Source organism: Caenorhabditis elegans, chromosome I (genome assembly GCF_000002985.6).
Source record: "Caenorhabditis elegans chromosome I".
NCBI classification, from domain to species: Eukaryota; Metazoa; Nematoda; class Chromadorea; order Rhabditida; family Rhabditidae; genus Caenorhabditis; species Caenorhabditis elegans.
Window position 1 is genome coordinate 3,620,277 of NC_003279.8, and position 27,161 is coordinate 3,647,437.

The 27,161-nt window shown below is 37.7% G+C and overlaps 6 protein-coding genes and 1 non-coding gene across 9 annotated transcripts; 4 read left to right on the forward strand and 3 right to left on the reverse strand.

Annotated features, from left to right (window-relative positions):
- The first annotated feature begins 260 nt into the window (after positions 1 to 260).
- Positions 261 to 5,294, forward strand: Y47G6A.32 (MANSC domain-containing protein). The gene is made up of 3 exons (NM_001377898.2): positions 261 to 501; positions 3,333 to 3,484; positions 4,563 to 5,294. The coding sequence occupies exons 1-3, from the start codon at positions 306 to 308 to the stop codon at positions 4,809 to 4,811; spliced, it is 597 nt and encodes a 198-aa protein (NP_001364791.1). The 5' UTR covers positions 261 to 305; the 3' UTR covers positions 4,812 to 5,294.
- Positions 5,295 to 7,969: 2,675 nt separating this feature from the next.
- On the forward strand, positions 7,970 to 10,836 carry cah-6 (Carbonic anhydrase). The gene is made up of 6 exons (NM_058788.3): positions 7,970 to 8,029; positions 9,161 to 9,463; positions 9,625 to 9,922; positions 9,970 to 10,200; positions 10,246 to 10,332; positions 10,380 to 10,836. Exons 2-6 carry the CDS (start codon positions 9,195 to 9,197, stop codon positions 10,452 to 10,454), a joined length of 960 nt encoding a protein of 319 aa, NP_491189.1. The 5' UTR covers positions 7,970 to 8,029; positions 9,161 to 9,194; the 3' UTR covers positions 10,455 to 10,836.
- Positions 10,815 to 16,209, reverse strand: jmjc-1 (Bifunctional lysine-specific demethylase and histidyl-hydroxylase NO66). Of its 2 annotated transcripts, NM_001026473.7 has the most exons (6): positions 16,097 to 16,207; positions 15,138 to 15,395; positions 13,452 to 14,055; positions 13,190 to 13,403; positions 12,058 to 12,754; positions 10,815 to 11,379 (listed from the first exon to the last, which is right to left on the reverse strand). In NM_001026473.7, the coding sequence occupies exons 1-6, from the start codon at positions 16,197 to 16,199 to the stop codon at positions 11,009 to 11,011; spliced, it is 2,247 nt and encodes a 748-aa protein (NP_001021644.1). In that variant the 5' UTR covers positions 16,200 to 16,207; the 3' UTR covers positions 10,815 to 11,008. The 2 variants fall into 2 exon arrangements, with proteins under 2 accessions (NP_001021644.1, NP_001021645.1); NM_001026474.4 differs by lacking the exons at positions 10,815 to 11,379; positions 12,058 to 12,754; positions 13,190 to 13,403; positions 13,452 to 14,055 and adding an exon at positions 14,482 to 14,805 and having other exon boundaries at positions 16,097 to 16,209.
- An 867-nt stretch (positions 16,210 to 17,076) lies between these two features.
- On the forward strand, positions 17,077 to 18,540 carry T28F2.2 (the record flags this gene model as incomplete). 2 transcript variants are annotated; one of them, NM_001381661.3, is made up of 6 exons in its annotated part: positions 17,077 to 17,227; positions 17,278 to 17,352; positions 17,401 to 17,497; positions 18,023 to 18,226; positions 18,274 to 18,384; positions 18,431 to 18,540. In NM_001381661.3, the coding sequence occupies exons 2-6, from the start codon at positions 17,299 to 17,301 to the stop codon at positions 18,490 to 18,492; spliced, it is 528 nt and encodes a 175-aa protein (NP_001367706.1). In that variant the 5' UTR covers positions 17,077 to 17,227; positions 17,278 to 17,298. The 2 variants fall into 2 exon arrangements, with proteins under 2 accessions (NP_001367706.1, NP_001368503.1); NM_001381659.1 differs by having other exon boundaries at positions 18,431 to 18,492.
- Positions 18,541 to 18,575: 35 nt separating this feature from the next.
- On the reverse strand, positions 18,576 to 18,648 carry T28F2.t1. Its single transcript has one exon. It is a non-coding gene; the product is annotated as a tRNA-Met (tRNA).
- A 723-nt stretch (positions 18,649 to 19,371) lies between these two features.
- T28F2.1 (L-Fucosyltransferase) lies at positions 19,372 to 21,071 on the forward strand (the record flags this gene model as incomplete). Its single annotated transcript, NM_058791.2, has 10 exons — positions 19,372 to 19,438; positions 19,484 to 19,572; positions 19,615 to 19,681; positions 19,824 to 19,984; positions 20,039 to 20,152; positions 20,204 to 20,319; positions 20,371 to 20,474; positions 20,520 to 20,681; positions 20,791 to 20,882; positions 20,982 to 21,071. 10 exons carry the CDS (start codon positions 19,372 to 19,374, stop codon positions 21,069 to 21,071), a joined length of 1,062 nt encoding a protein of 353 aa, NP_491192.2.
- A 303-nt stretch (positions 21,072 to 21,374) lies between these two features.
- Positions 21,375 to 26,806, reverse strand: ccb-1 (Guanylate kinase/L-type calcium channel beta subunit domain-containing protein). Its single transcript, NM_058792.6, has 9 exons — positions 26,588 to 26,806; positions 25,857 to 25,973; positions 25,185 to 25,307; positions 24,774 to 24,892; positions 24,632 to 24,720; positions 23,474 to 23,705; positions 22,913 to 23,180; positions 22,583 to 22,861; positions 21,375 to 22,017 (listed from the first exon to the last, which is right to left on the reverse strand). The coding sequence occupies exons 1-9, from the start codon at positions 26,603 to 26,605 to the stop codon at positions 21,682 to 21,684; spliced, it is 1,581 nt and encodes a 526-aa protein (NP_491193.2). The 5' UTR covers positions 26,606 to 26,806; the 3' UTR covers positions 21,375 to 21,681.
- Positions 26,807 to 27,161: the final 355 nt, after the last annotated feature.

A 27,161-nucleotide genomic window follows, 5' to 3' on the forward strand; every position in this document is an offset into this window, starting at 1 on the left:
ATTTTGTCATTAACTACAATGTTTCTTCTTTCTCTCAAAACAATGTGTCTGCCACGTCACAAAACATCATAGAGCTATCGTTTTTCAAAAATCCAGTTATCAGTGATATGCTCCAAACATGGGCGGTCTCTTGTTGGGTGGGAAAACAAATACGACCTCCTTGTCTCTCGATAGCCTCCCCCCATTTCATCATACATGTACATAACCCGCTCTCTTTCCTTCTTTCTCTCTTTCTTTGCTTGTCTCCGCCTTCTGGCTCACCTGTGTGCTCACTCTCTCCAGCTTTTCAAAGACTTCGCGTAGCCATGCAACCATGCAAATCGTTTTTTCTAATTTTAAAGTTTCTCGTGTTATTGGTGACAAATATCGAAGGAATCGACGTTTTCTGTGGTCAACTAGAGATTTTCAATGAGCAACGGTTTGGACAGGGTGCGATTACGGTATCCTCCCAAACGACGACTGACATGAAACAGTGTCTGGATGTTTGTTGCTCAATACCCAGTGAGTTTTGAACTTTTTGTTTTGTTGGAGAATTTGAACTCAGAGTCCCGTGCCTCATAATTTTGCAAGAATTTCAAATTTCGAGTTAGAGGCAATTTAGGAATTTGAAATTTGCGCGTAAAATATGACGCATTAGGTCGGTCCACACAGCTAACCCTAGCCACTGGCTGTAAAAATGTCCTAATTTGTAATAACTCAATAATGAGCACACGCTAGGAGTCCAGAAGAATTTAGAAAAAATTGCGAAAGTTTGAATTGTTCTTATTAAAAATTGTGCTTTTGAATTGATCAAATGAGTTCTAAGCCAAATTTTTGAAGTTAATTTGACAAATTTAAACCATTTAGGCCAAACAAATTTCTCTGCCAACTTTCTTTAAAAAAATTAAAAAAAAAAAAGATGAAACAATTTAATCCAATCAAGAATTTCAACTTTTGAGTTAGTGACAATTTACGAGTTTTTAAATACCAAAAACTTAATTTATAAACTGTATTTTCTCAAAAACGGGTGGTGTAAAATTCGAGAAACATTTTTGGGAAAATTTGGAACATTCGTGAAATATCTGGGAACTTCTGGAAATTTTGAGAAACCTTCGAAAAATTCCAACAACTTTTAAAAGCTTTAAACAAATTCGAGAAACTACTGGACAATTTCAAAAACCATTGGTAACTTTTAAAAAACTGAAAGCTATTTTTAAAGAAAAAATCAAAAAAAAGTCCATAGATTTTAATTTCAGAAAATAGATTACAAAATTTTGTAGCTGAGCAGGTTTTAGGTTGAGGTGCTCGCCTACGTGGCGTACCAATAAAATTTGAGATCTCCGATAATTTTAAAATATTTGAAATTGAAATACATACTATTTTTTGTATATTCCCGTTATCATACCTGAGCCACGTGGTGTCAGGCTGACCCATTACGGTTTGATCTAGAAAAAATGCGGGAATTTTTCTCCCAAAAAACGTTACGTCAGCACGTTTTTAACCATGCGAAATCAGTTGAGAAGTTTGCGTCTAAAATCCAGAAATTCCCGCAATTCTCGTAAATCTGCTTAGATCACACCGAAATGGGACACTCTGACACCACGTGCTGAGCGAGAAAATTTGCGCGTAAGATATAGTGTATTCCATGAGTCTCCCTGTAATTTTTCAGAACATTTTTCTGACGTCATATTTTTTCTTAGCCACTCCGAAAGTATATATCTATTTTTCCTCTTTTCAATAATCCACGGCCAAACAAAAAAAAACCGAAACTATCCGGTTTAAAGTATAATCCATGTTCCCATGTTTCGGGAAGGGATACTCGAAAACATAAATGTATCAGCAAAAGCGAGCCTTCCTCGAGTTGTTTGCCCAATTCGAACTACCAGTCGAATCGTTCCGTGCGCGGGAAATGCTCAGCAGCTTCTCCTCCGTATGTGTGTGTGTGTGCTCCGCGAGCACGGAGACAGTGTCGCGGTTAATCCGCGTGTCATACAATCGTTTGTTTTATCGTCGGCTAAACCGATTCTCTCGCGCCTATTTGAAAGCAGCTACCAATCCTGAATTTGAGCATTTGAGCATTCAAAACAAGAAGCTGTTCCCTTTCGGGACGGAAATAATAGAAGAGTAGCTGGGAGAGGAGGGGGGTAGTTGTCCTTTTATTTCCGTTTCTATGGAGATTGAAGCGCGATGCATTGAGACGAGAAGAGTGAAATAAGAAGACGGGTAAATATAAATAGAATGAATGTGTTTTTCTAGTAGGAAGAGATGATGGATACAGGGGAAGGGAGAGCATTTTTAGTTCGTTCTGGAAAAATATCACATTTTTTCTAGTGCACAGCCCGAGAAGCAGCGCCTGTTGGCAATTTTCTATCCTTGACTTTTGTGAAAGTTTTTTTTTCTTCAAAACGGCTGGTGAAAGGTTCTTGAAACATTTTCGGAAAATTTTCGGGTATTCGCAAAATATCTGGGAATTTGTGAACATTTTGAGAAACCGTTGAAGAATTTAAAAAAACTTCAAAAAGTTTTAAACAAATTCGAGAAACTACTGGAAGTTTCAGAGACATTTAGAAAAATTCTAGAAACTCCTGAAAAATTTCAAAAACTTTTGGTAACTTTTAAAAAACTTGAGAATTTTCGGGAAAGGTCTGAAACTATGAAGAATCTAATCTACAGAACCATTTTTGTGAAAATTCGAGAAACTGGTAAAAAAATATGTGTTATTTTTGAAACGTACTGGAAAAATCTAGAATTTTTTTTTGGATAAATTTGTAATTTTTTGAAAATAAAACCACTGGAAAAAAACTGGACTTTTTTTGACATGATTTCCAAATTTCTGAAATTAAAAAAAAAGTTTTCAATTTTGCAAAACAATCAAAAAATTATTATTTGACACTTAAAAATATGTTTATTCCCGCAAAACTGCTAGAAATAGTCTCAGCCTTTCGACAAAAAAAAATCCTTAAAACTTTTAATAATCTACCAATTAAACGTTACCTACATTCAAACCTACGTGCCTGCCTACTGTCAGTCGATGCACCATGTGTGCGCAAACATTCTTTTGCAAAACGGCTACTAGGACAGTTAATCTTAAAAATCTTTTACAAAAAAAACACAAGTTCTACCTGCTACTTCTAATCCCCAGAGTACCGATAGTGCGCCACTCATGCTGCTCTGAGTAAATCTGGAGCCTTGTTTCAAGCTCAGTCGCGCAGCTTAAATTTAATTTTTAAGAGTTTTTCAACACGAGCTTTCAAGTGAAATATGCCTTGTTCAAAAGCCCGGTGGTGCATTCTGACCCTTCCTTAGTGACTCAACGATTACTCATATTCAATAATCAAAATCTTGAATTCCAGATTGCGACGGAGTAACATTCGAAGGAATAACCTCCACAGATTTCGACGATTCCAACTGTCTCCTGGTATCCTGTGAGCCCGAATGTCAATTCAATGGTCCTTCAACTCAACATTCATCAGGCGTTCTTTCAGTACTTATTCACCGTATTAGGGTAAGTCTTTTTTATTCTATTTTCATCAATTTATTTTTTCCGCTTCTTTCAAAACTACGTAGCCATTTCACACGTGAATTATTCAAGGGGGGGGGGGGGGTCGTGTGCATTTGCTTCGACGGCTCTCATGTAATGAGAACTGGGAGAGGGGGGGGGGGGGGGGGTATTACATATTAGTTACCTCCCCTTCCATTTCTCCCCGGGGTAGGTTTTATTACTACTTATTTTACGAGAGGAGGTAGTAATCATTTTGGGGATTATATATTAGTGGCGGAAGGATAGATTTAAAAGAGGGATACAATAACAGATATACGGGTGAATGGAGAAGGTGCTTAATTGAACGTAGCTAATATCCTGCTCTAAAGGTAGAAAGGGAAGTCTGTAGGAAAAAAGATTCTTCAGTGAAAATTACTGAAATAGAAGCTTTAGCCAAATTTCTGATAGAAAATTCTTATTCCAAGATATATTAAAAAACTATCAACTGACAAAGTATTTATTAAAACATGCTTAACAATTTTGTAGTTTACAAAATTTTGATTACTGTTATGAAAACCGAGATATAAGTGGTCAAAGTTGATGATTCCAAAAACGCAGCCGACATAGCTTATGTAAAAGTCTCCTGCGAAACGTCGGCTGCTTTATTTTTTTAATATACAGAATATATATAGAAAATCATGTGCACTTCGAAGCAGCCGACATCTCCCGGGTAGGCCATTGTCGGAGCGGCCTGTAAGGTGTCGGCCGTTGCCACCACCACAACCTTAATGGATTCTATCTCGGTTGCTATTAGTTCTAGAAAAACAGTTTCAACTGTAAAATTAATCAAAGTTCTGTCTTCTATAATTCTGCAACAGGAAATTTTCTATAGTAATAGAAGTAAAAAATATGCTTTCAAAAGAAATCCACTCGTGAAATGTCGGCTGCATTAACAACTGAAAACGTGCAGTGGACATTTACAAAACTTTTACTCTTTTACTCTCAGTATTTTTATGAAGTTATCAAGACAATCTCACTACAAAAATATGTTGCCCATGCTGCTCAGCTTCCAAAAAAAATTTAAAATTTCCAATATTTCCAGAACGAAACAACAACGCCACCAACCCCATCAACAACAAAATCCTCGTACATCCCAGAAATCCGGGCGGCACTAACACCCTTCTGGGTCCTGGCTGTCGCAATCGGAGTCGCTGCAATTTGTGTCGGCCTAAATGTGACCCTGTGTGTCGCGTACTGTTGTTACTGTAGACGAAAGAAACGAAGTCAAAAAGCACATATATCCACTGTAAAGGGTGGACCCACATTGCATGCTTTTAATCCTCAAGTTTGATTTTAGATAGTTTTTTTTTGTTGATGAGAAGTTAGCTGTGTGAGATTTGGAAATTTATGGCAAATTTATAAGGGAAAACTGAAAATTATTCCTTAAAAACTTCCACTATTTTGGAAAACATTTGGGTCCAACTCAAGTAAAATGTTTTTTTTGCAAATTCTGGAAGTTGTTAGGCTTCAGTGAATAACAACCTCGGTCTCAATGCATCACATTTGACGCGCAAGCTCAACATTTAAAATTTGCCCAAATTTGCCATAACTTCTCACTTCTCACCTGCATTTGTATACACCATAACTGATGCGCAAGCCCCTCTAATTATATATTTCCGGTGCTCAAAAGCTCATAATTGTCTGTAAATAGTCTCCATATGTTTCTGAACATGCGGGTAACTTGTTCTATTGTATATTTCCTTTTCCACTTACCTCATCTCTTGCCATTTCAATTTTGAACTACGCACCTTTAATAAAACATTTTTAAAACTAATTCTTGTTTGTTTGTTTGTTTTTGCTTCTGCCATTTAATTTTCAAAATGTGAAAAAGTGAAAGACCAAGTTGAAAAAAGAGACCCCGAGAAGCGCGGGGCGAAAAAGTGATTGAATTTCTGGGGTGCATCCCTTCCTTTCCGCCACGAAGAAATGCTTCCATTTCTCTCGTTTTCCAAAAAACGACGCCACGAAAAATCTCTTTTCCCATTTATTTTATCCCATATATATATTCTTTTTCTCCAATTCCTTGGAGGTTTGAAACATCGAAGAGACCGATAAACACTTGAACTTTTTAGAAAAGTTATAGGAAATGTAGTGCCTGCTGTAGGCACGCTGCCTGCCTTCAAGGTGATCTTTGCCTAGGCTTACGATTAGGCTTGAGCATAGGCTCAGGACTAGGCTTAGGATCAGGCTAAGGCTTAGGCTTAAGCTTAGGTTTAGGCTTGGGATTAGACTTAGGATTAGGCTCAGACTGCGGTCAAAAAATTTTTTTTTTAACGACGACACAGATTTCATAATTTAATTTTTTTCGTTCCCTCAAAATGTGCAAAAAAAAGCTTTACGAACACTCTTTTTCTTGACATTTTGAAATAAGTATTTCTCATTCTTTCCTCCTTCTCATCAACAATTTATGAGCCCTATGTGTTTTTTGTTTTGTTTTGTTTCCCCTCAGGGCACAAAATGCGAGTATTTCTTTTAGTCTTGTATAGTTTTGAAATGCCGCATTTTTTTTCAATTTTGAATTGAAACATGACATGTCTGGGTACTTGACTTTTTAGGGTTTTTGAAATTTTTGAAAAATTGGCTCAAACTCTAGTGAGGTTTTACTAGTGAGAAAATTATATTTCTATTTTATTTTCTGTTTAATTTTAAAAAAAGTCTATTTCCGTCAAATTCGAGCAACCGTTTTATTGCTACGTGGCCTAGAAAAAGCAAAACCTCGGCCACGATTTATTTGAGATTAAAAAAAAATCGATTTTTCTCTCATGAATCTTGCCGAAAATGGCCTTGAATTGGGGTTTTGTTGTTCCTACGAGCCCATTCAAAATTTCACTATTTAATTTCATGATGTGGCCGAGTTTTTGTAAACCGTTATGAAGAATGACTTCAATATCGTGGCAGGACCCACAAAAATCTCGATTTGATCGCCTATTAAATTAGTGACACTTTCAACTAAAGCTGTCTATATTTCTGAGATTTTTAGATAGTATATACACTAAACCGTCCAAGTGGAACATTTTTCAAAACTAAACTTATAGACTTTTCTACTAGAAACCTCAGCCACTGATTTTTCTCCTCAATCAAATCGAGCTACAACCCTCGGAGCACACTTTTTCTGCAAACTGATCCCCATTATCTTCCGGATTCTCATTCTCCTAGAGCTTCACGGGTATCAAATTCTCGACACCTCCTGATCTTCTTCAAAAGATTCCTTTCATTTTTCGTCGCTTTTTTCTCCCCACCACCCATTCAGAATAATTGCAAGTGTATGTGCAGCATGTATTTATGTAAAAGGGAGAGAAGAAAAGAAGAAAATCTAGAAGAATTATCGAAAGCATTGCGGCGGCCCCCCCCCCCCCCCCCACATTCCCTACATCGAAGAATGTGTGCAGCCGAGCAGCTCGAGCAGCCAGTGGTCTTCCTACCCTCTACTCGAGAGAAGGCGCGCGACTCTATCGACTTTTTTGAGCAGGAGGAGGAGACTCTGTTGATACTTTCAACTTTTTCCACTTTTTTTTTCATTTTCGGCAGGTTTTTGGTTTTTTTTTATGGCGGCGTCCGGTTCTTAAACCGGAAGCTGTCTACTGCTTGGTCGAGCAGAAAACTTTTCGGAATTTTAGAATTTCCCTAGGCTTCCTGTTATTTGATTTTTTTAAAATTTCTCCACTAACTTCGAGGCCCTAAATCTTTGCTGTTTTAACTCTACAAAACATACACTAATTGAAAAAATATAGAAAATAAATTTTCACACAAATTCGTAGTTTTACTTTTTAGATAACTTTTAAATCCACAGAGATATGCGCTGTCAAAGTTGGTCAGCGACAGCGGCCGACATCTCACGACCGCGCCTTGGGCTTGTGTAAAACCTTTAGATGTCGGCTGCTTTATTTTTAGTGTACTTTTCCAACAAAAATGCAAAAAACAACTTTTTGTCAAGTTCTAATTATTTGAAATAAATTTTGGAATTTCTTTGAAATTTTTTTTTTTCGAAAATTTGGAGTTAACGGCTTTTTAATACCTCCAACAGCCACCATAAGCAAAGAGTACGGTGGGCATCAACGCCCGACATCTCACGGGCCTCGCCCTATTGGGCTATCGTAGAGCCGTTAGATGTCGGCTGCTTCACTATTTTCACTTGTAGAGTGTTTTTTTTAGAATCTGAACACCTATTTCCCGCCATTATTTTTTTACAAATTTAGTTCTGCAAAACCAAAAACCCCTTGTTTTCTTCCCCTCACTTCAGTCGCTTCGATGTTTTCAATTTCAATTTCAAAGCGTCAGCCACGTCACTTTATAGTCTTATTTAGCCGTTTCTCTATGTTTTTTCCCTTTTGCTTCTTCCATTTATTTCCTTCTTTTTCAATTCACTATGCGCCGCCCGTCATTGGCTGACTTCTTCCCTCCACTGATTCAAATTCTCTGTTTTCCCTTTTCTCTTTTTGTAGCTGTCTTCTGATTTCAAAACGCGAATAACAGACGGTTGTACGAAAGAATTTCGAGCCGAATCACAGGGTTGGTTTAATAACGGGGATTGAAGCGCGTGATTTACTAAAAATTCGGAGAAACCTGCGCGTAAGATATGGTGCATCTCCGACGGGGGGTTAGAGGAATAGTGCAAAAAACCAAATTGATGCACTATGTTTGGCGCGTACTGAAAAAATTTTTAAAGTTCGATTTTTTGCACCAAATATTTTTTAAAGCCAGGTTATGCTCCGTAGAGCATATACCCACTTTTGCCAAAAACAAACTTAATCGTAAGATATGGTGCATCAAAAAAGTGAGCTCATAAAAAAGTTTGCTGACACCAAGACAGTGCACCCTGTTTGACGTGCTACCGAATATACTTGTTCACTTCTGATAACTCTAGAAGTGTATGTAAAATACGGTGTTTTACGGACGTAGGCTAGACGAAAGTGTGCAGACACAATGCACCATGTTTCACTGCTGCGCACCTCTTGCCTGCCTACCGCTTATTTTTGTGCATTTTAGTCAACGCTAAAATCTATTCCATGTGCTCATCCTGATTTTAATATATTTTTTTTGAAAGTAGGCACGTTCAAGGCAGGAAGACGCTAATCAAGTAACTCTAAAATCTAAAATTAAGATTTTGACGCCCAAAAACAAAAATCAGCAAGTTTTTCACGCATAACCGCGCGCTTTCCTAAATTCTGTAAAAAATTCTTCGCTCATTAACTATGGCTCGGCATGACTTTTTGGTTTTTCGTACGTCACTTTTCATAGGCTTTTTTTCGTCGAGACAAAAAATATTCATCTAACATATGTGAGAAAAGTAATATAGTTTCCCTTTCAATGAGCTCTCAATTTCCCCCCTATAAATATCCTATATGCTCGATTCATTGCTCCTTTTCTCATAATAGCTCAATTTCCTTGAGCTTAGATCTGTCAACATTTTTTGCTTTTGAGCTCGCAAAACAAGCTACCAATTATTGCTCCGTTAACTCTGAAAATAATTTTTTGATTTAGAAACAAGCAGGCTTCATAAGGTCGCTTCGGTCGCTGTTAATTTAAAAAGTTATTTTTAAGACATCTTATTCTCTGAAATTTTTTCAAAATTCTGAAAAATCTTATTTTACATCAATCATTTTCCATTTATTTTTAAACCCTAATCTCAATTTTTTCCAGTAATAACCATCTTCATCTCCACCTCCCACCAACCATGGCATTCCTTAGTCAACTACAGGGTGGGTTTGCCCAACTCAAGCAAAAAGCCGAAGCGGCGGCTCCATCAATCGCTGACTCGTTGAATCAATTGAAAGAGGCTCCAAAGTTCATGGAGAGTGCCTTTAAAACTGGATTGAACAAGGTGAAGCTGGATTCATTGGGCAAGGTGCTCAATGTGCCATCGTTGGGAAGGACTCAGTCGCCGATTGATATCGTTCCGGTTATCACTGCGTTTGGCGAGCATCTTCAGAATGCACACTTTGAGTAAGGAGAGATCTAAAACAGGGGTGTGCGGCAAATTCGCCAAATTTATTGCTTTTCTACTTTGTGTGTGTGCCCTCGTTATTTTTAGAAACATTGATTTTGAAGCTTTTGATATTTAAGCGGAATGTTTTTTTCAAAAAATAAAAGTTTCAAAATTCCAGAGTAACCTACGAATCGACCGGTGAATTCAAAGCAGTAAACGATGGCAATTCGATTTGGCTGATGCGTGAGGGTAACAGCAGTGAGCTGGCTATTTCATTCCTCCCAGAAGAGCAATATCATCTGGACGCTGTAAATTTTCATTGGGCAACTGAGCCGATGAACGGATCCGAGCACACAATTGGTGGGGTTGGGTACGCAGGAGAAATGCATCTTATTCATCGGAATACGCGATTCGCCACAATGGCCGATGCTCTCAAACAACCCAATGGGGTTATTGCGATCGCTGTTTTTCTGAATGTAAGTTTGAATGAGAAAGTTGTGACGTAAGACCTCTAAAATTCCAGGAATCCCACGACGACAACGCAGTGTTCAGTCCGTTGATCAATCTTCTACCACAAGTGATCTACAAAGGAAGTGAATGCAAACTCTGCTCATTCGACTTCCAAACATTCTTCCCGGTTGCCGAGAAGACGAAGGAATTTTGGATGTACGAAGGATCGGAGACAACTGATCCATTCCGAGAGACTGTCAACTGGATTGTCATCCGAGCGGCTCTTCCGATTAGTTCTCATCAGGTTAGTCAATGAGACTGGGAAACTTCTTATTTTGATTGTTTCCAGCTCGACAAGCTCCGCGAGGTCCGTGCCGGACGCTACGACGAAGAATTCTCTGATAAGGTCCCAATGAAGCCACTTCGTCCAATTCAGGTATAAACCTCCAAATCAGACTTTAGGCCAGAAAACTTATATTTCAGAACCCCTCCTCTCGTACAATCCAAAGTAGCTTTCGCTCAGTCGCCGGTGCTCCCGACCTCGGATTCCGACAGTGATATGGTACCTCAACCACCGCCAACCGGCTGTGATACTCGTCTTCTCGTTCAGTCATGCTTTCCGTATACTATTTTTAAGACATAACCCATTCCGGAACTTTAAAGGCACATGCTTCAGCAAGATCTACATTTAGATAGAGCGTCATTATGTGCCTTTAAAGCCCCATTTTTCAGATTTGCAATACAATAATCCAAAAACGCAATAACTTCCCCCAGCATTCACATATTTTTGATTCACTTTTCACACACACTTTTCTCTCCAAAAGGTCTCACATATGCCAAGCGTCTTGATCTCTTTTTGAAAAAAAATGTTTAGATGTATAGTTGTAATAAATATTTGGTTAGATTGGGAAATTAAAAAAAAATTTCATTCACAAATAATAATGATAACAAGAAAGAAAGTAATATAACATGAAAAACATTTGACAAGCCTGCCTCCCACGCCTGGTAGGCACGAAGAGTAGGCATAAAAGATGGTAACAAGAAAAAAACAAAGAAACAGTAAAGAAAACCTACTTTACGCAAGTTTTTCAAATAAATAATTCTTTAAAAATTCAATTCTTAACCAAAAGAACCCCAATCTGGAACAAAAGTTGGATGGCTGCCAAGTTCTCTTTTCTGCTCTTCGTCTTCGTCTCTCTCAACGAGAAGATCTCATACAGAGTTCTCCATTCAGGATAAGAATTTGACAGGACCCTATACGCATCAATTCCACTAATCGGATATTCAACAATCTGCTCTGGACGTCCTTCGAAAAGTCGAGAATTGTTGATTCGATGACTAATGAAGCAGGCATCTTCACTCTCCATCAGCAGTCGTTGAGTGTGTCTTCGAATCAAACGAACTTTGGTTCGAGCAGTGAAATCGACGAGGTCATCTCCAAGAAGATTTGTTGATGAGCCAAGGACGCTGAGCTTCTTCTCCTCTAGAAAATGATAAAGTCAGTATTATTGTTTTTGCTGAATTAGGGTTTCGAGGGAGGGGGTCTCGATGAAATCTCACGATCCGAGTTATGACGGAACCAGGTAGATGAGTGCATCGTATCTTACGCGCAACTTTTTCTTGTCACGGGGAGCATATACACTAATTTCTACAGTAGTCGCAATTTTAAATTTAATTTATCCCAAAAACGGCTAGAATTTTTAAGTATGATGCACATGAAAAATTATCTACGGAAAATTTTTATCTACTGGAAATCACCATTGAACAGTAGAGCACACTTTCATGGTCGTATCGTTTGGCGGCCTGTAGGGTCAATGCATCATAACGTGCAAAAATCGCTGACACCTTTATGGTTATTACGAGAAAGCAAAGGAACCGAGCTGTGATGTCACCTGATTGGCGGGATCGATGCACTATGTTTTACGCGTACGCCTAGCCTCTCATGTGCGAGATATCGCACTCTTTGCCCTTCCGGCATGACTCATGGCGGAAGGGCAAAGAGTGCGATATCTCGCACAGCTCAGGCCTATCCTATATGAACACGTACTCGAATGAAGGCGGTTTGGCCAAAAATTAAACTTGCGCGTAAGGTATGATGTATTTCCGTGGCCCAGACATTATGTACGAATAAAACAATTTTTGATAGAAGTTCATAACTTACGTTCAGTCAACCTCGGTGGCAATGCTTGCTTCATAAACTCTTTCGCCAGACTATCCACCGAACTTTCCAAAAGCTGATCTGCCACCAAGTTTCTCAACATGCTCATATGCCTGTCAACAACCATCTTGAACTTCTCGACAAAATGATCCTCTTGTGAATAGTCCAAATCAATAACTCCTCCCATATCAAACAATCCAGTTGGCAATCCACGTCGCAACTTGTGACGTGTGTCAGTGAGTACTCCAATTGCTTCGGGCACTACTTTCTCCATCAAGTTGGCAAAACTCCATTGTCTTCCCGTAGAAACTGTCACATGAAGAGAATGAACTTTCGAATCGGTTCTTGCTTGATGAATGTAGCCTCTTGGAATATAAATCATATCTCCCTTCTCAATCCATCCCTCGAAAACTGGCTCTCGTCCTTTCATATCGTCTTCCGTGAAGTTGTCACTAGACTCAAGTGGAAGCTCCTCTTCAGCTGATTCTGGAGCCCAGACTCTCCAATATTTCCGTCCCTCAACTTGAAGAAGAAACGCGTCGATCTCATCCCAATGTGGGGCAAAACCAGAGCTTCCTGCTGGTGTAAGATAGGTATTTGCACCAACAAAGCATCCAAATTGCTCCTGAATCACTTCACACAGGTACCAGATACGATCATCGTAGGTTTGGGGGTTGACGAGTTGAACAGAGCACATGTTCTGAATTTGAAAAAGTATTGATAGTATTACTAACAAGGGATACGATATTGGTGCGGAAGAGGTACTGTAGGGTACGTTAGTGGTACTGTAGAGGTACTGTTTAAAGTAGCATGTGATCTTGGTACAACAGGGGTACTGTAGGGGTCGCTATTAGTGCAATGGGGGGGGGGGTGGTACTGTATGAAATAGGATATGTTCGTGGTACGGTAGGGGTGCGGTAGGGTTCGCTAGTCGTAATGTAGAGGTACTGTATAAAGTAGCATGTGTTCTTGGTACAAGAGGGGTACAAGAGGGGTACTGTAGGGTTTGCTATTAGTGCAATGGGGGGCTGGTACTGTATGAAGTAGGATGTGCTTTTGGTACTAGAGGGGTACTGTAGGGATCGCTAGTGCTGTGTTATTGTTTAAGTTTCTGATTTTCAGAAAAAAAACCCACATGAAGGTGCTGCTTAACAATTTGCGGGTAGGCACGTCCTTGTCCATTCAACGTAGTTCTAACCCCATTTTTGTACTGTGCAATATTGATATTCCGTCCATACTCCAAATGGTTCTTCTCGAGAAGCTCGCCGAGTCGGGCAGTTGAGAAAAGGTTGCCAAAGTATGTCGGCTGCTTGCGACGCACCACAAGAACATTCGATTGGTAGAATTTGCTGATAATTATTCATTTTTCAGTTTCACTCAAAACTAGAAAAACTTACTCAAAGAAAGTCTGAACATCACACGGCGAAATCATAAATCCAAATGCTCGAGAAGAAGTGACCACGGAGTCTTCATCGGTAAAGGGGAACTTGTCAAAGTCCACGGCTGGGGCGTTACGGGTGAACTTGTCCTTGGAAATCACATGGGCTTCACGATCCTTTCCAGCAATGAATCCCTCGTCATCAGAGTCTGCATCCATTTCTGAGACAACAGATTCTTCGTCAGAGACATCTTCTTCTTCTTCTTCTTGCTCATCAGCTTCTTCCTCCTCGTCCTCAAACTCTTCATCTTCAAACTCTTCATCCTCAATCTCCTCATCCTCCATGTCTTCCTCATCCTCCACTGATTCAAAATTAATATATCTCTCAATATCCTTCGGATCAATCATCATTTCATCTTCATCAATATCAGTTTCATCTTCATCTTCCAGCTCTTCATCACTATCCAGTCCAATCATTTGCTCATCGTCACTTTCCACAACTTCTGTCTTCTTGAACGCAATTTCCCGTCCATTTGAGATCAGAGTCACCTTATTTTCATTATCAGGCTCTTCTACAAAGTATGTGGATCTTGTGGAAGTCTCATTTTGGACAAGTGCTGTGTCTGAAAATTAAGAATAATTAGACACTAGGTTTTTTGGAATTTAAAAAAAAACCAGTTTGCTGGTGTCCTCGAAATGATTTTAAAAATTATTAAAATTAGAATTTATCGCGGAATTTTTAAAGCCTTTTTCTGAAAAATTATAAAAATCTAATTTTTCAGAGAAAGTTTAAAAAATAAATTTTTTTTTTGAAAATTTGGGTTAATTTTTAGAACATTTTCAGAATACCAAATCCTAATTTAAAAAATGTCAGAAAATTTAAAAAAAAAGTAATTATGAATTTTCCGCCAAATACTTTGAACGTATGTAAGAGCAATGTTTTTGAACATTTTCAAATTAGTTTTAATGTTTTTGTAAAATTAAAATCACAATTTCCAACCGATTTTTTCAAAATGAAAATGAAAATTTTTAATTGAAATTTTCTGAAATAGGAGAAATTTTTAATTATTTATTCAAGTAATTCAAAAAATCCAAATTTGGTGAAATTTTTTTAAAATTTACCTCATAATATATAAATTTAATTAGAATTTGAAATTCTTAAACTTTTTTTAAACATATCAAAAACTAAAGAAAATAACAAATATTTTTCAGAGTTAATTTATAGATAATTTCATGGGTCACAAAAAAAAAATCAACAAAATAGTCAACAATTGTACTAGAAAAACCAAAAAAAATAACATTTTTGTCAGGGGACGCTTCGCAACTGAAATCGGCAACTCAGAGATGATTTCGATGTCAGCTAGCTGCTGTCCCTGAACAAAAATCATTCAAAAAATTGATTTGGTAGCCTAGAAAAATGGAAAACCTCGGCCAACTTTTTTACATCAACTAAAAAACAATCCAAAAATTCCAATAAAATGGCCATTTTTACCCGGTTAAAATCTTCTGGATTTGATTTTTAAGGGTGACCTAAAACATATAGCCATGGCTTTTTTGTCTTTACTTCCACGTTGTACTGCGTGACCTAGAAAAATTAAAATTCGGCCATAATTAAAACTGAGGGCTACGCGGCGACCTTGGCCGATTGAGATTTTCTCTGCCAACGATACCCGGTTTCAAATTCTAAGCATTTCTTACAACTCACGTTTATTCTGATTTTTCATCTTCTTATTCTTACTCTTCTCATCTTCCTTTTTCACCTCAACTTTTGGCTTCTTGTTCTCTAACTTTTGTGTTGTCACCTCCACATGTTTTCTCTTGGTTCCTCCATTTTGTTTCGGAACTGGCCCATGTGAAAGAACTCGATCGATATTCAATCCATCGTGAATTCTTTTCACTTTCTCCAGCTTGGCTGGATGCACAAATTTCGGCTCTTTTGAGGGCTCTTTGTAGTGGGAAACAGCTGAAAATGTCAATTGAATTTGACTGACCAAAGATATCTCTTTTTTTTTTGGATCAGAATGTTTTCAAAAAAAATTGGGGATTTTTCCAGAAAATCTGGAAACTAGGAGTTTAATTTTTTGTAAAATTATATTTCCTAAAAAGACTTCATTAATCAATAATTGACTTTTTTGTTACGTACACCATTTAACTAACAGTAGCGTACACTTTTTTACATGGAAACTGAAATTTTTGACGAAAATCTACTCTTGGCTAAATATTTATATTTAGTTGAATTTTGCAGTTTTCCACGTGAAATACACAACCATTTACTAACCTAAAAGTATATTTTCTTGATGAAAAAGAATTAATCCAATGGCCAATGTAAATTTTCAATGAAAAAACATCGATTAGATTTAGGGAGTCAAAAATTGAAGAAAACATTTTCTATCGATGCACCATGTCTATTCCTCACTTTGACAGCGCATATCTTGGCTATTTTTAAGATATCAAACAATGTTCAATTACAGAAATGTAGAAAAATATTCAATAAAAACTTTTTCAGTTGACAGCTTTTCAATGAAATAAAAAGTTAGTGAGATATAAGTAATCAAAGTTAGTCAGTAGAATATTTGACAGAAAATTTCCTAAAATGTCTGCCGTTTTCTAGAATTTGAAAGTCATAGTCTTTAAAAAGCAATTTCGAAGACAAAATAAAAATACCTGCACTTTTAGCTTCACCGAGCTCAATACTGGACCATCTGTCGTTATGCTTAACTGCTGGTGCAGCAGCAGCCGACTTGTTTGAGTTTTTCTTTTTGCCCATTTCGCACTCTGAGAATTTCAAAATCTAGCAAATTTTAAAAATACAATTAAATGCCTATTTTTGAAATTAAATAAAATAAATAAATCCGGCAAAAAACAACAAAAATAAACAACTTTTTAGGCCTCAAATTTAAAGAAAAAAGAGTTCGCGCGGTGTACGTGAGTATCTACTGGTTTGACGGGAAAAGATGGGAAACCTAGGCCACGGCCATCGAGAGACAGTGGGGAGGAAGGAAACCCAGACATTCAAGAAGGGTGGCTAGGGGGTATGGACATATGGAATTGACTGTCTATATTATTGTTGTTTTAATAGGTTTTATCGATTTTTTCCAATGCCCTGGCTATTAGGTCAGCTGTCTTTCTATAAAATTGTTTTGAATTTGATTTATTTTAAATACTTATGTTAATAAAAAAAACATCTAGTTTTTAGATTTCTAACATTTTTTGGTAAATTGCCAAGTTTACGAAAATCTGATCTTTCTGAAAAATATTGAGCAGTTTTGTAGTATTTGTCCTGTTTATAAAAAAGGTAAAATCTTTAAAATATAGGATCTGATAAATCTTTTGGTGAGCTGTTTCTTCTCGATTCACCATGTCTATCATTCACTTTGACTGCCCATATCTTGGTTAATTTTTGGGATATAAAATTATTTTAATTTACACAAAACAGGAAAAGAAATACTAAATGTTTTTCAATTGACAATTTTTTGGTAAAATCAAATACAACTGAGATATGAGAAGGCAAAGTTAAGATAATTTTTTTTCGATGCACCATATCCTTCTTGGCAGCTAGGAAATAGAAAAAACCTCATGTACATGTCTTATTCCTTATAACTTTCTAAAATTTTCAAAAATAGTTTGAAAATGAATATTTCCAGACCTAAATTTGTACCTTGCTTACGACCGTGAAACATCCGCATCTTTCCGTCTCTGCGTCGACATTTCTTCTTTTGGTTTTTTCTCTCCGTCTCAAACTTCTCAAGTTGTTTTTTTTTTTTTGGAATTTGAATTTCGAGTTTTAATAAAATGGTAAGATTCTTTTACAGATTTATGTTTTCTAAACGAAATATTTATTTCAGAAATATCATTTTCTCGGAGACATGGAGTGCCCGTCGTGGCTTCTTGAGGAAATTTGCACGAACTTTTCGAATTTGGTGGGCCTAGATCTAGTTTTTGTGCGGATGAAATAAAAATTCTTTCAGACTGTGCTCAAATTCAAGGAGCTCTGCAATCGAGCATCACATTTGGTTCTCTGTGGACACGACAAGCCAATACTTTCGGATACTTCAGAAGGAATCAGTAAGCTAGTTTTTTGATTTTAAACGTTCAGCTGAAATGCTATGTGGCCACTAAATAAATATCGGTGGCCGAGTTTTTTAAAATTGGAATTATCATAAAATTTGCATTACCTAGCTTTTTGACTTTTCCCGGCCAGCTTCATCTCCAAAATTTGATTTTAATGTGTGCTCTGCCGACAAACAACCGACATCTCGCGATTTTGAAAACCACAGCAAAATGGCCGCGAAAAAAAAATCGGTGGCCGAGTTTTCTTTATTCTAATTTTTCACCCTACATAGTTTAAAAAAAAAACAATTTAGATAGAAAATTCCAAATTTCTACCCTTTCCAAAACTATTTTTCAGAAATTTTAAAAATAGGTGTGAATTTCAAATTTCAATTTTTCAAGAAATATGCACGCAAAAAAAATAATAACTGATTTTGAAAAAGGTTCAGGAAATTCTGCGATATCGAGTTTTTTCCAGAAAATTCACATTAAAAAGAATGGAAAAAAATTTCTCCGAGACCAAAATTTACCAATTTTCAGATTCTGTTAATAATCACACGAATCTCGTTTTAATCGGAAACTGGCTTCTGCTAAAACCTGCTGGCTATGATTGCCCATCAACAGATCTTGAGAAAGAAGTCGTTCAACTCGGATTGCCACCAGAGCACGGAATTCAACTCCGTAAAGTCTACGAAAATTACAAATCAGAATTGAGGGAGAAAGTTTGCAGTTCTGTTTACAGAGGTATCGCTATATTAACGAGTTGCCCGTAAACTTTCAATTTTCTCCAGAGCCCCATGCAACCATCATCGACGCCTCCCCGTCCTCTATCACATTCCAAGCTGACACACAAATGTATGATGTTTCGATGAGTGGAAGCATGATGAACCAGCTTAAAAATGGTATAAAGACTTTTTTAAAGTTAAAAATTCATCCAATAACTTGCAGATGTCGAAAATGCACTCTCAAAAATGAAAGACTTTGCCGAGACTCTTCCAATGACCAACTGAAAAACTACGTTCCTCTTCTAAATTAATTGTAAATAAATGTTTTAACTTTTAGTAAATTTCTCGCCCATTTCGACAAAAAAGCTTGCTCCCGGTGAGGCTCGAACTCACGACCTTCAGATTATGAGACTGACGCGCTGCCTACTGCGCTACGGAAGCGGCATTTACCGGTCTCCACAGCGCCAACACAAATTTCATGTAGAGAGGAGGGTCGGTTAATCTGTTCCATTGATAAGGGGTAGAGATAAGAAACCTTTATGTTTACTTTGGCGTTCACAAGTAGGGCTAAAAAAACTGAGGTTTGGTGCGCGCTATGACAGCCAGAGTGCCGTGAGCCGGCGGCGACGGTATTTTGATTTGCGCCGCCACAGGCGTCGACGCAGAGCGGATTGCGAAGCGCCGGCGGCGGCGCGCGCTGCGTATGAATTTTCAACATCTTTCAGCCTTTCAGCTCGAAAATTTTCATTGATATTTCATTTGATACTGAAACAATTCAACTTTCGGAATTAATTTCGGAAACTGTAAGATCAGACGCCGCCAGCGCAAGCGTATACCATTTTTCACCGTCGCAGAGGAACGCCGGCTCAGAAGAACACCGGCGGATTTCAAGCCCTATTCACAAGTAGGCTACCCATATATGTTAAATCTTTTACACTTTATTCAGCCACTATCACTTTCGAATCGATGAAGCTACAGTAGATATTGTAAGAGAAATAATTCCGTATCTGGTACCGCGTTTGTATATTATGCCTTATTTTGATTTGCACTCTGTTTCCAAGTTTAAAAAAACCTTGGTGACCGCCTTGCACGTTGTTGGCATTTATTATTCTTTTGAAATGAAAGCTTCATTTCTTGGTTGCCCCATTCATAACTTTTCACAATATGCGGTATGCAAAACGAATATTTAACTTTATTTTGAAAAATAACAAGTTTTATATAGTAATTATAGGTGATTGTTATATGAAAGTTAATAAAAAACAATCTGTTATTCCAGTTGTATTACTTTTAATTGTAATTTTTCAATGGATGGTTCCAGGTTATTATGACTATAATCAAATTTCGACGTTGGTTTATTGTGATAAGGTAATGTAAAATTCATAAAGAAAGTCATATTTGAATTTACAGAATCCCAGCGATCAACATAGATATTTATTATTTCCAATGGTTACAATTGTTTTCGATGGAGGTTTAGGTAATAATTTTTTGGGAAAATACAAAAAATTATATTTATTCTAATAGTATCAATAGTATTCCACTCCGCTATTTAAATTTACCTCGCAATATAGCAATTGTAGTTTGAAAAAAATAGTGAAGATTTAAGTAAAGTCGTTTAGGAAACCAACTCTTCGAAGTATTTTCACTGCTTGGACTTGCTCTGAAACTCAATCGAACTGCAATTTTCAATAGTGAGGACTGGATTCTTCACTCAAAATTAAATCTTCTCCGAGAACAAGTACCTCAAGTTGCCGAAAGAGTTATTTCTATTCCAATTGAGGTTTTAGTTTTAATTATGGAATTTCTAAAAATCTAAAAACCAATAATTATTCAGATCCCTGAATCCAGTCGATTTATATACTCCCCAGCATGTTGTCATTTTCAATTTTCGCCCCTTCTTTCCTGTGAACAAAGCAAATATCTTGTTATTGATGGACATTATTTTCAGGTTTTTTCTTTAAATATTTCCAGAGAATTTTTATATTTCTATTATTTTCAGAGTCACAAGTACTTCTCTTCTATAGAGACTTCGATAAGAAAATGGTTGAATCCCCCACAAGAAGAAGAGAAGCTATTGAAAAAGATGATCAGGAGAAAAGATGAATTCCGATTCAAGTGAGGAATTTACCAAACGATGAACTAAAAGAGCTACCTTATCTATTCCAGAATCTGCGTCCACATCCGCCGCGGGGATTTTCTGACAGACTCCCAACACGCTGGAACTGCTTCAAACTTTACGATTCGTGCTGTAGACCACTTGTACACTCAGCGTAAGTTTCTCTTCATTGTTTGCCAGTTTCAAGGTAAACTTTCAGATCCCGGATTGGTATATCTGTTCAGTAATGACCCAGGTTGGGTTAGAGAGAAAATAGCTGCACATCTTGACTATCAGAGTGATGTTAAAGTAATGGAAACGTCAGAAGCAATCAAGGATTTATATTTTGCACAGATTCATTGTGATGCTGTGTTAATTACCGGTTAGTTGTTATAACAATGCACGTTGTAAAATTATGTAATTCGCTTCGGAAATTGTTAAATTCATTAACAAAATTTTTCTGTTTTTTGGCCAGTCGCCTAATTTTCCAGCTCCTTCCTCGACATTTGGCTGGTGGCTCGGATATTTGTCAAAAAATCAATCAAGTGTGTATTACAGGGATATTCAGGAGACAGAGGATATGGTACGTTGCTCAAAAAGTAATGTTTGGCGTCATGGTGCATCGAACAACACTTTTGCGTTTTGATTCTTTCAAGTTCCTGTCAAAAAATCAATTTTCCAGGTCAAACACCAAATGGTGGAAGAGGATTTCTTCCCGTCCACGTGGAAGAAATTGGGGATGTCACAAAACGGGCTGATAATTTCAAAATAAAACTTAATTTCATCTTCTTTTCAAATAAAAATTGTTTCAAGAAAAATTTAAATGAAAGCTCAGAAAATAATTTGAAATTGTGTAAAGCAGAATTATCGATTTTTCATTTCAAAAAAAATTGAAAAAATACTTTTTTTCAAAATTTAATCGTCTCTGCAATAGTTTTGCCAAACTTTTATATATTTCTCCCTGGAAAACATCGCTTTTTTACCAATATTCATCCGATGGTCTTGCCACGAAAAGGTCACGTGTGCCTTTAATATGGAGCTTCTGCGCCAAATTCTGCAATTCGAGGCTCTTCAAAGAAAAAAAATTATATATTTGAAAATTAAAATATTTAATAGATTACAATCAAAAAATAGAGGTATACATATAAAATACAAAAACATCATAAAAGAAAAAAAAAAAGGAAAAATAGTTTCTAGAAAAAAAACCGACTCGTACTTTTTGTGGGGGGTGTGATGTTCAAAAACTCGGAGCAATTCGAAGAAGATGCCATTTGTTGCGAAGAAAGAGAGAAAGAGATAGATAGAGATATTGAAAATGATCAAGAAAGGAATTCGAATCAGTGATTGTTCACAAGAAAACATACAATTGAATATACAGGCACCTAGTACCTGTACGTACCTCTTTCATATTGATGTGACATATCCATATCGTCGTATTCATCAAATCCATGCCGATCATATGATGTTTGTCGTTGAGGTGCTGGTGGTGGAGCTGATTGCATTGGTTGTTGCTGTTGTGGTTGCTGCTGCATTCCACCGTAGGAACCAGTTGCCTGTTGTACACTTATACTTGGCATTCCTGGACGACCACTTTGCATTGGGGGTGCCAAGTACGGAGGATTCATGGATCCCATTGGTCCACCCATTTGTGACATTGAGGCTATGGATTGTTGAGGTTGGAGTTGCGGTGGCAGTTGACCGGCGTTTCCTTGGAAACCCTGGAAAAAGTTTGGTTTTGAGGGGTAAATTGACAGTTTTGTTTCTAAAATCTCAGTGTTACGTCTCTCGAATCTAGCGGCGATAGGCAACCACAATTAGGCACGTAGCGTCACTAAAAATGGTATCAGCTTGGAGCAACGATGGGTCCCGCAGCGAACGGTAGCGTAACACAGTGATGGGTCTCAAAACGATGGGTCTCGTCACGAATGGGGCTAACAGTTATGGTTCTCCTGAAAAGGGTCTCAAAGCTATCAGTCTCATTATTATGGGTCTCACAGCGATGGGTCTCGTAGCGATAGATCTCACAGTTAAGGATCTTAAAGTTATTGCTCTCCCAGTAATGTGCGTACCCCCAAGCACAGTTTCGCAGCGACGTGCTTCAAAGAGGGTCTTACTGTGTTGGGTCTCGCTACTACACGTAAGTTTTACAAGAACGGGTCTTGTCACGATCTCATGTACCTTTCATAGAAACGATCATATTTTGGGTCTCCCACCCACATTTCACACACCAAATCAGAAAAATTAGGTAGGAACCCTAAATTTCAATTTCCAAACAAAACCAACCTGCATCATCTGCGCCGGCGTGAACAACGTGCTCGGTCCTCGGTTTTCCATTGGATTTCTTTTTATTCTAGGCGGTGACCTGACTGGCGGATGTGTGGCTCTCCAGTAGGCTTCCATAAAATCTGCAAGATGCTCACACGCATCTTCCAGTTGATTCTCGTCGAGCAGAACGTCGAAGAGCTCTGCTTGGCACTGGGCCAGCTTTTCTGCGGCCACCATTTGCACGTTCATATTCCGGGATTGCGATTTTCCACGCGATTTGATGAGTCGTTGAAGAACCTGGAAATAAAAAACATATTTAAAATCTTACTCTCAGAAAAAGAAACTCACTTTTGGACTAGAAATTTTGATATAAACATGAATTGGAGCAAGACTTGTCTTTGCTAATTGAGATGGATGATTGATAGTGTCACAATCAAGTACCACCAGTTGCATCGAACGAGCCAGCTCGAAAATTCTTTCGATTTCAGTTTGAATTTCCGCCAAACTGTTGCTAGTTCTCGAGTTTGCCCTTTCCATCATTGCTCGCTTATTCGGATTGTTGAGAAGACTTCGCTTTGCCAATGAGATGTCTGCAGTAACTCGGGTGATGATTATTCTGGAAAAAATGTTGGAGAAACTGCAGAAAAGCCAGGGTTGGATGTCGTTCGCCAATTTTCTTGGCAAAGTATTTCGCACAGTAATTTCAAATTTTGCAACCTTCGCCAGATTCAGTTTTGCTGCAACTCTCTCAATTCCAAAAATCGCTCAATTTTGGTTTCGAAACCGTGGGTGGTTGAAAAATTTAAGGGAGCCCTAGAAAGCCACGTGGATGTTTTTTCAATTTCTCGGTAGAGCGTGTTAACTTACGCCCCGGGACACCCCGCATGAATTTTTGAAAACGGTGCTTACCTCCCCTCAAATCGATGCTTCAAATAATCGAAAACAGCTTTCTGCATCATATCAGTGACTTCATATCCTTTAAGAGATGGCCCAACTAGTACAACTGGCCTCATTGATGGTACAACATCATACGGTGGGACATTTTCTTGTTGCACTTTCTTGAATATTAACTTTTTCTTCTCTTTTGTTGGAGGCGTCGTAACGATATTTGTCATTTTCTTTGCATTATACTCATCGTCGTCTGAAAATTGGAAAATAACTAATTAGCACTGTTACAGTAATATAGTAAGACCCCCAAGTGAGAACGGAAAATAACGGTTATGGTAATCGTCTTGCACTGCAACTTTTTCCTCACGAGGGACGAGGAAAAGTGGTTTCTAGGCCATGGGCGAGGGGCCGACAAGTTTCAGCGGCCATTTATCTTGCTTTGTTTTCCGCCTGTTTTTTTTCGTTTGTCACAGCTTTTTCCCGTTTTTTCTTATTAAAACTGATAAATAAATATTTTTTGCAGATGCCAAAACGATTTCCAAGTAAAAAAAGTGTATTCAGTGGGCAAGCAGCGGTGAAAGTGGTCAATGTAATATGATGGATTACGGGAATACAAAACCTAAACTTTTTCTTAAACATGATACATATGCTGCTTAGATGCTGAAGCTACCTGAGTTTCATATCGAGACCGCTGAAAAAGTTTTGAGGTTTTCAAAATTCAACTTTTTGTGCGAAAATCTCGACTTTTTCACCGAAAAAGTTGAATTTTGGAAACCTCAAACCTTTTTCAGCGGTCTTGATGAAAATCAGGTAGCTTCAGCATCTAAGCAGCATATGTATCATGTTTAAGAAAAAGTTTAGGTTTTGTATTCCCGTAATCCATCATATTACATTGCCCACTTTCACCGCTGCTTGCCCACTGAATACATAATTTTTTCACTTGGAAATTGTTTTAGCATCTGCAAAAATATTTATATATCAGTTTTATTAAGAAAAAACGAAAAAAATCAGTGAAAAACGAAAGAAGACAGGCGGAAAACAATACAAGATAAATGACCGCTGAAACTTGTCGGCCCCTCGGTCATGGCCTAGAAACCACTTTTCCTCGTCCCTCGTGAGGAAAAAGTTGCAGTGTCTTGTGCTGTCCTCTTCCCTATCTCAAAATAACAAAAACCCTACCAGGCGTCGGAGGAGTCGAACCCCGTGATCCACTTCTTGGCATCATGTTATCCAGTGCTCCGAGATTAGTTGCAGATGTCGATTGCTTGCTGTAATACATACACCCATTAAATCTTCATCACTCTCAATTTCAATCACTCACAATTTGCCCGACTTGGCCGTCTGTTGTCGCAAGGATTCGAGTTTGACTGGCGATGGGATGAAGCCTAGATCATGGCCTTCTTTCACCAATCTACCAATCCACCAATCGTTGTTGTATTTCTGAAAAAAGGAATTGAATCATGTAATATTATATAATATTAGAAGAGTTTGTCAATCAACTGAAAAAAAACCTAATTATTTTTTCCGTCGCGCGGAAATTCAGGGGAAGTACGACAATCTCACCTGCTTTATTGTCGGCAGAAAAAAAAATACTATCTGCCTTGACGACACCCTAGTTTAAAAACACAAACACGTAGGCATGCGTGAGGCATAGACGCTCACTTACCTACATACGTGGTCATTTTTCAGACCTACTTCCTACTACGATCATGAAAAAACTCCCAAAACCAACCTCTTTAATATGCAGAAAATCCTTGACTTTAAACGAAACTGCACATCCGTGAACCGGCGAATCATCGTCCACACTTCCATCATATTCTACATTTGTACATACAGCGAATGCCACCGGTTTATACTGAAATTTTGGTTAATATTTCACAATTCGTTGAATTTCTTTTGCAGCGCTCCCCTGGGAGCACTTTTCAAAACTTCAAAAAGCTGGGTACCGGGTTTCTGTGAGTTTTGTGTTTTGATGGGTGGTAGAGAGTTTTTTCTAAATCTTGCCTGCAGACCATGAAGGCGACCTACACCTACTTTTATTTAAGCTTATGCCTTATAAGGCGTATATGTCAAGAATTATGCGAACCTAGAAGTTTACAGGGCACATGCCACATGATTGGCAAAACAGCCTGGGAGGCAGGCATGACAATGTACCTGCCTTTCTTGGAGCCCTTATAAAGTTGTATGATTTTGTTTTCCGTGAAACATTAATAGTTTTGGAATTAAATATTAAATAGTTCCTTCCGAAACTTGCGCGTGAAATATGGTGCATTGAATTCTCTGATCAATACTCAATAATGGTTCAAACCACATACTCAGACCCCCCCCCCCCCCCCCACCTCTTCACAAAATATTCCCACGGAAAAATAAACAAAGTGTGCTCCTCTACAGAGCACCCACTAACCTTGGCTCTTTCCAATTGCAAAGCCGCCTGCCTCTCTGCGTCCCTGCGTAATGTTTCCCGGTTTCCGGCTTCAAGTTCCAGCTCATCGTGATGACTGAAATTCGAGTCGCCGCTTCCCTGAAATATGAACAATTAATATGTGAAGTTGGGAACTTTTGGGGGGAAAATGGGAAATTGGGGGAAAATTAGTTTTTTTGTTTGAAATATATTTTTTAAAAATTAATAAATTGGTTTTACCTTTCAGTTATTTTCTTGAATACTGGTTTCACGAAATCAAAAGTTTGTTCGTGAAATCTGATGCATCGATTAGGAATTCGCACTGCGTACTCTATACGGTAGACTTTCAGATTATTTTGATATTATTCATTCTATTTTGCAAGAAAATTGAATATTTAAAACATAAGTAGACCATGAAATTCGAAGGAAACTTTTTTTTTGATCAACGACTTTCAAAATGACAAAAAACTAATTGTGAGATTTTTCCAATTTTCAAAAAAATCATATAAAATTAATAAATTTTTTTCGAATTTTTTAACGGTGATATTTCGTAATTGTAATGCTATAGACATGATCTAAAGCAATTTCAAAAACGTATACTATAATATGTAAAATCTGACGCCCTGCTTATTAGCTGTTTTATCAGTGCGTCAGATTTCCGCGCATTTTTCGAAATTTTTTATAGACAATTTTTTAAATATATTTTTTTGCGTGCAAAAAAGTAAAGAACAAACCCTTCTGCGGAAAGCCATCTAGCGGGGCGTCCAACTCTTCCGACGACGCAGTGTGACCTTGTCACTTTTGTCCCCTTCCTTTTTTTCTGTCAGCTTCTTCTCTCTTTTCTTCGTGTGTGTCCTCCTCCTTCTTCTCTACTGACGACTACACACTTCAATGAGACTCGTCGTCCGTGTTGTTGTTTCTTTCAGATCTTCCCCCGGTTTTTTCACTGCAATTTTTTCATATAAATCAGCTCGAACAGCAACAACAAAAAAAGTGCACTTGGTTATTCATTGGGTGTGTAAAGAGAGAGCGGCCAAGCGTCAAATGTCAGTTTTTGGAAATTGAAGACGTTTCGAGCGGAGCCCCAGGCATAGAAAATGAATGACAAATCAAGGAGAGACAGGGAAATTGGGAACAAAACGAGAGAGGAAATTAAATTCTGAATTTGAAATTTCCGTCGATGCACCATGTCTTACGCGCAATTTTTTCAATTTTTATATTTTATAGGATTCCTTTAAGGAATAATTTAAAAAATAAAATCCTTTAAAAACCTTTTAAAAATCCGCAAATGCACAAAAAAATTCAGAA

Excerpts from the sequence above, each read along its gene's own strand:
- ccb-1 (NM_058792.6), bottom strand. Across the intron at positions 23,181-23,473 it reads AAGCATCGATTTGAGGGGAG|AATAATCATCACCCGAGTTA; the intron begins GTAAGCACCGTT and ends CATTTTTTCCAG. Across the intron at positions 22,018-22,582 it reads CGCCGGCGCAGATGATGCAG|GGTTTCCAAGGAAACGCCGG; the intron begins GTTGGTTTTGTT and ends AACTTTTTCCAG.
- jmjc-1 (NM_001026473.7), bottom strand. The coding sequence starts at position 16,199 with ATGGGCAAAAAGAAAAACTCAAACAAGTCGGCTGCTGCTGCACCAGCA. Across the intron at positions 15,396-16,096 it reads CGGTGAAGCTAAAAGTGCAG|CTGTTTCCCACTACAAAGAG; the intron begins GTATTTTTATTT and ends TGACATTTTCAG. Across the intron at positions 11,380-12,057 it reads GCCACCGAGGTTGACTGAAC|AGGAGAAGAAGCTCAGCGTC; the intron begins GTAAGTTATGAA and ends ATCATTTTCTAG.
- cah-6 (NM_058788.3), top strand. The coding sequence starts at position 9,195 with ATGGCATTCCTTAGTCAACTACAGGGTGGGTTTGCCCAACTCAAGCAA. Across the intron at positions 9,464-9,624 it reads CTTCAGAATGCACACTTTGA|AGTAACCTACGAATCGACCG; the intron begins GTAAGGAGAGAT and ends TCAAAATTCCAG. Across the intron at positions 10,333-10,379 it reads AGCCACTTCGTCCAATTCAG|AACCCCTCCTCTCGTACAAT; the intron begins GTATAAACCTCC and ends CTTATATTTCAG.
- Y47G6A.32 (NM_001377898.2), top strand. The coding sequence starts at position 306 with ATGCAACCATGCAAATCGTTTTTTCTAATTTTAAAGTTTCTCGTGTTA. Across the intron at positions 502-3,332 it reads TGTTTGTTGCTCAATACCCA|ATTGCGACGGAGTAACATTC; the intron begins GTGAGTTTTGAA and ends CTTGAATTCCAG. Across the intron at positions 3,485-4,562 it reads TACTTATTCACCGTATTAGG|AACGAAACAACAACGCCACC; the intron begins GTAAGTCTTTTT and ends CAATATTTCCAG.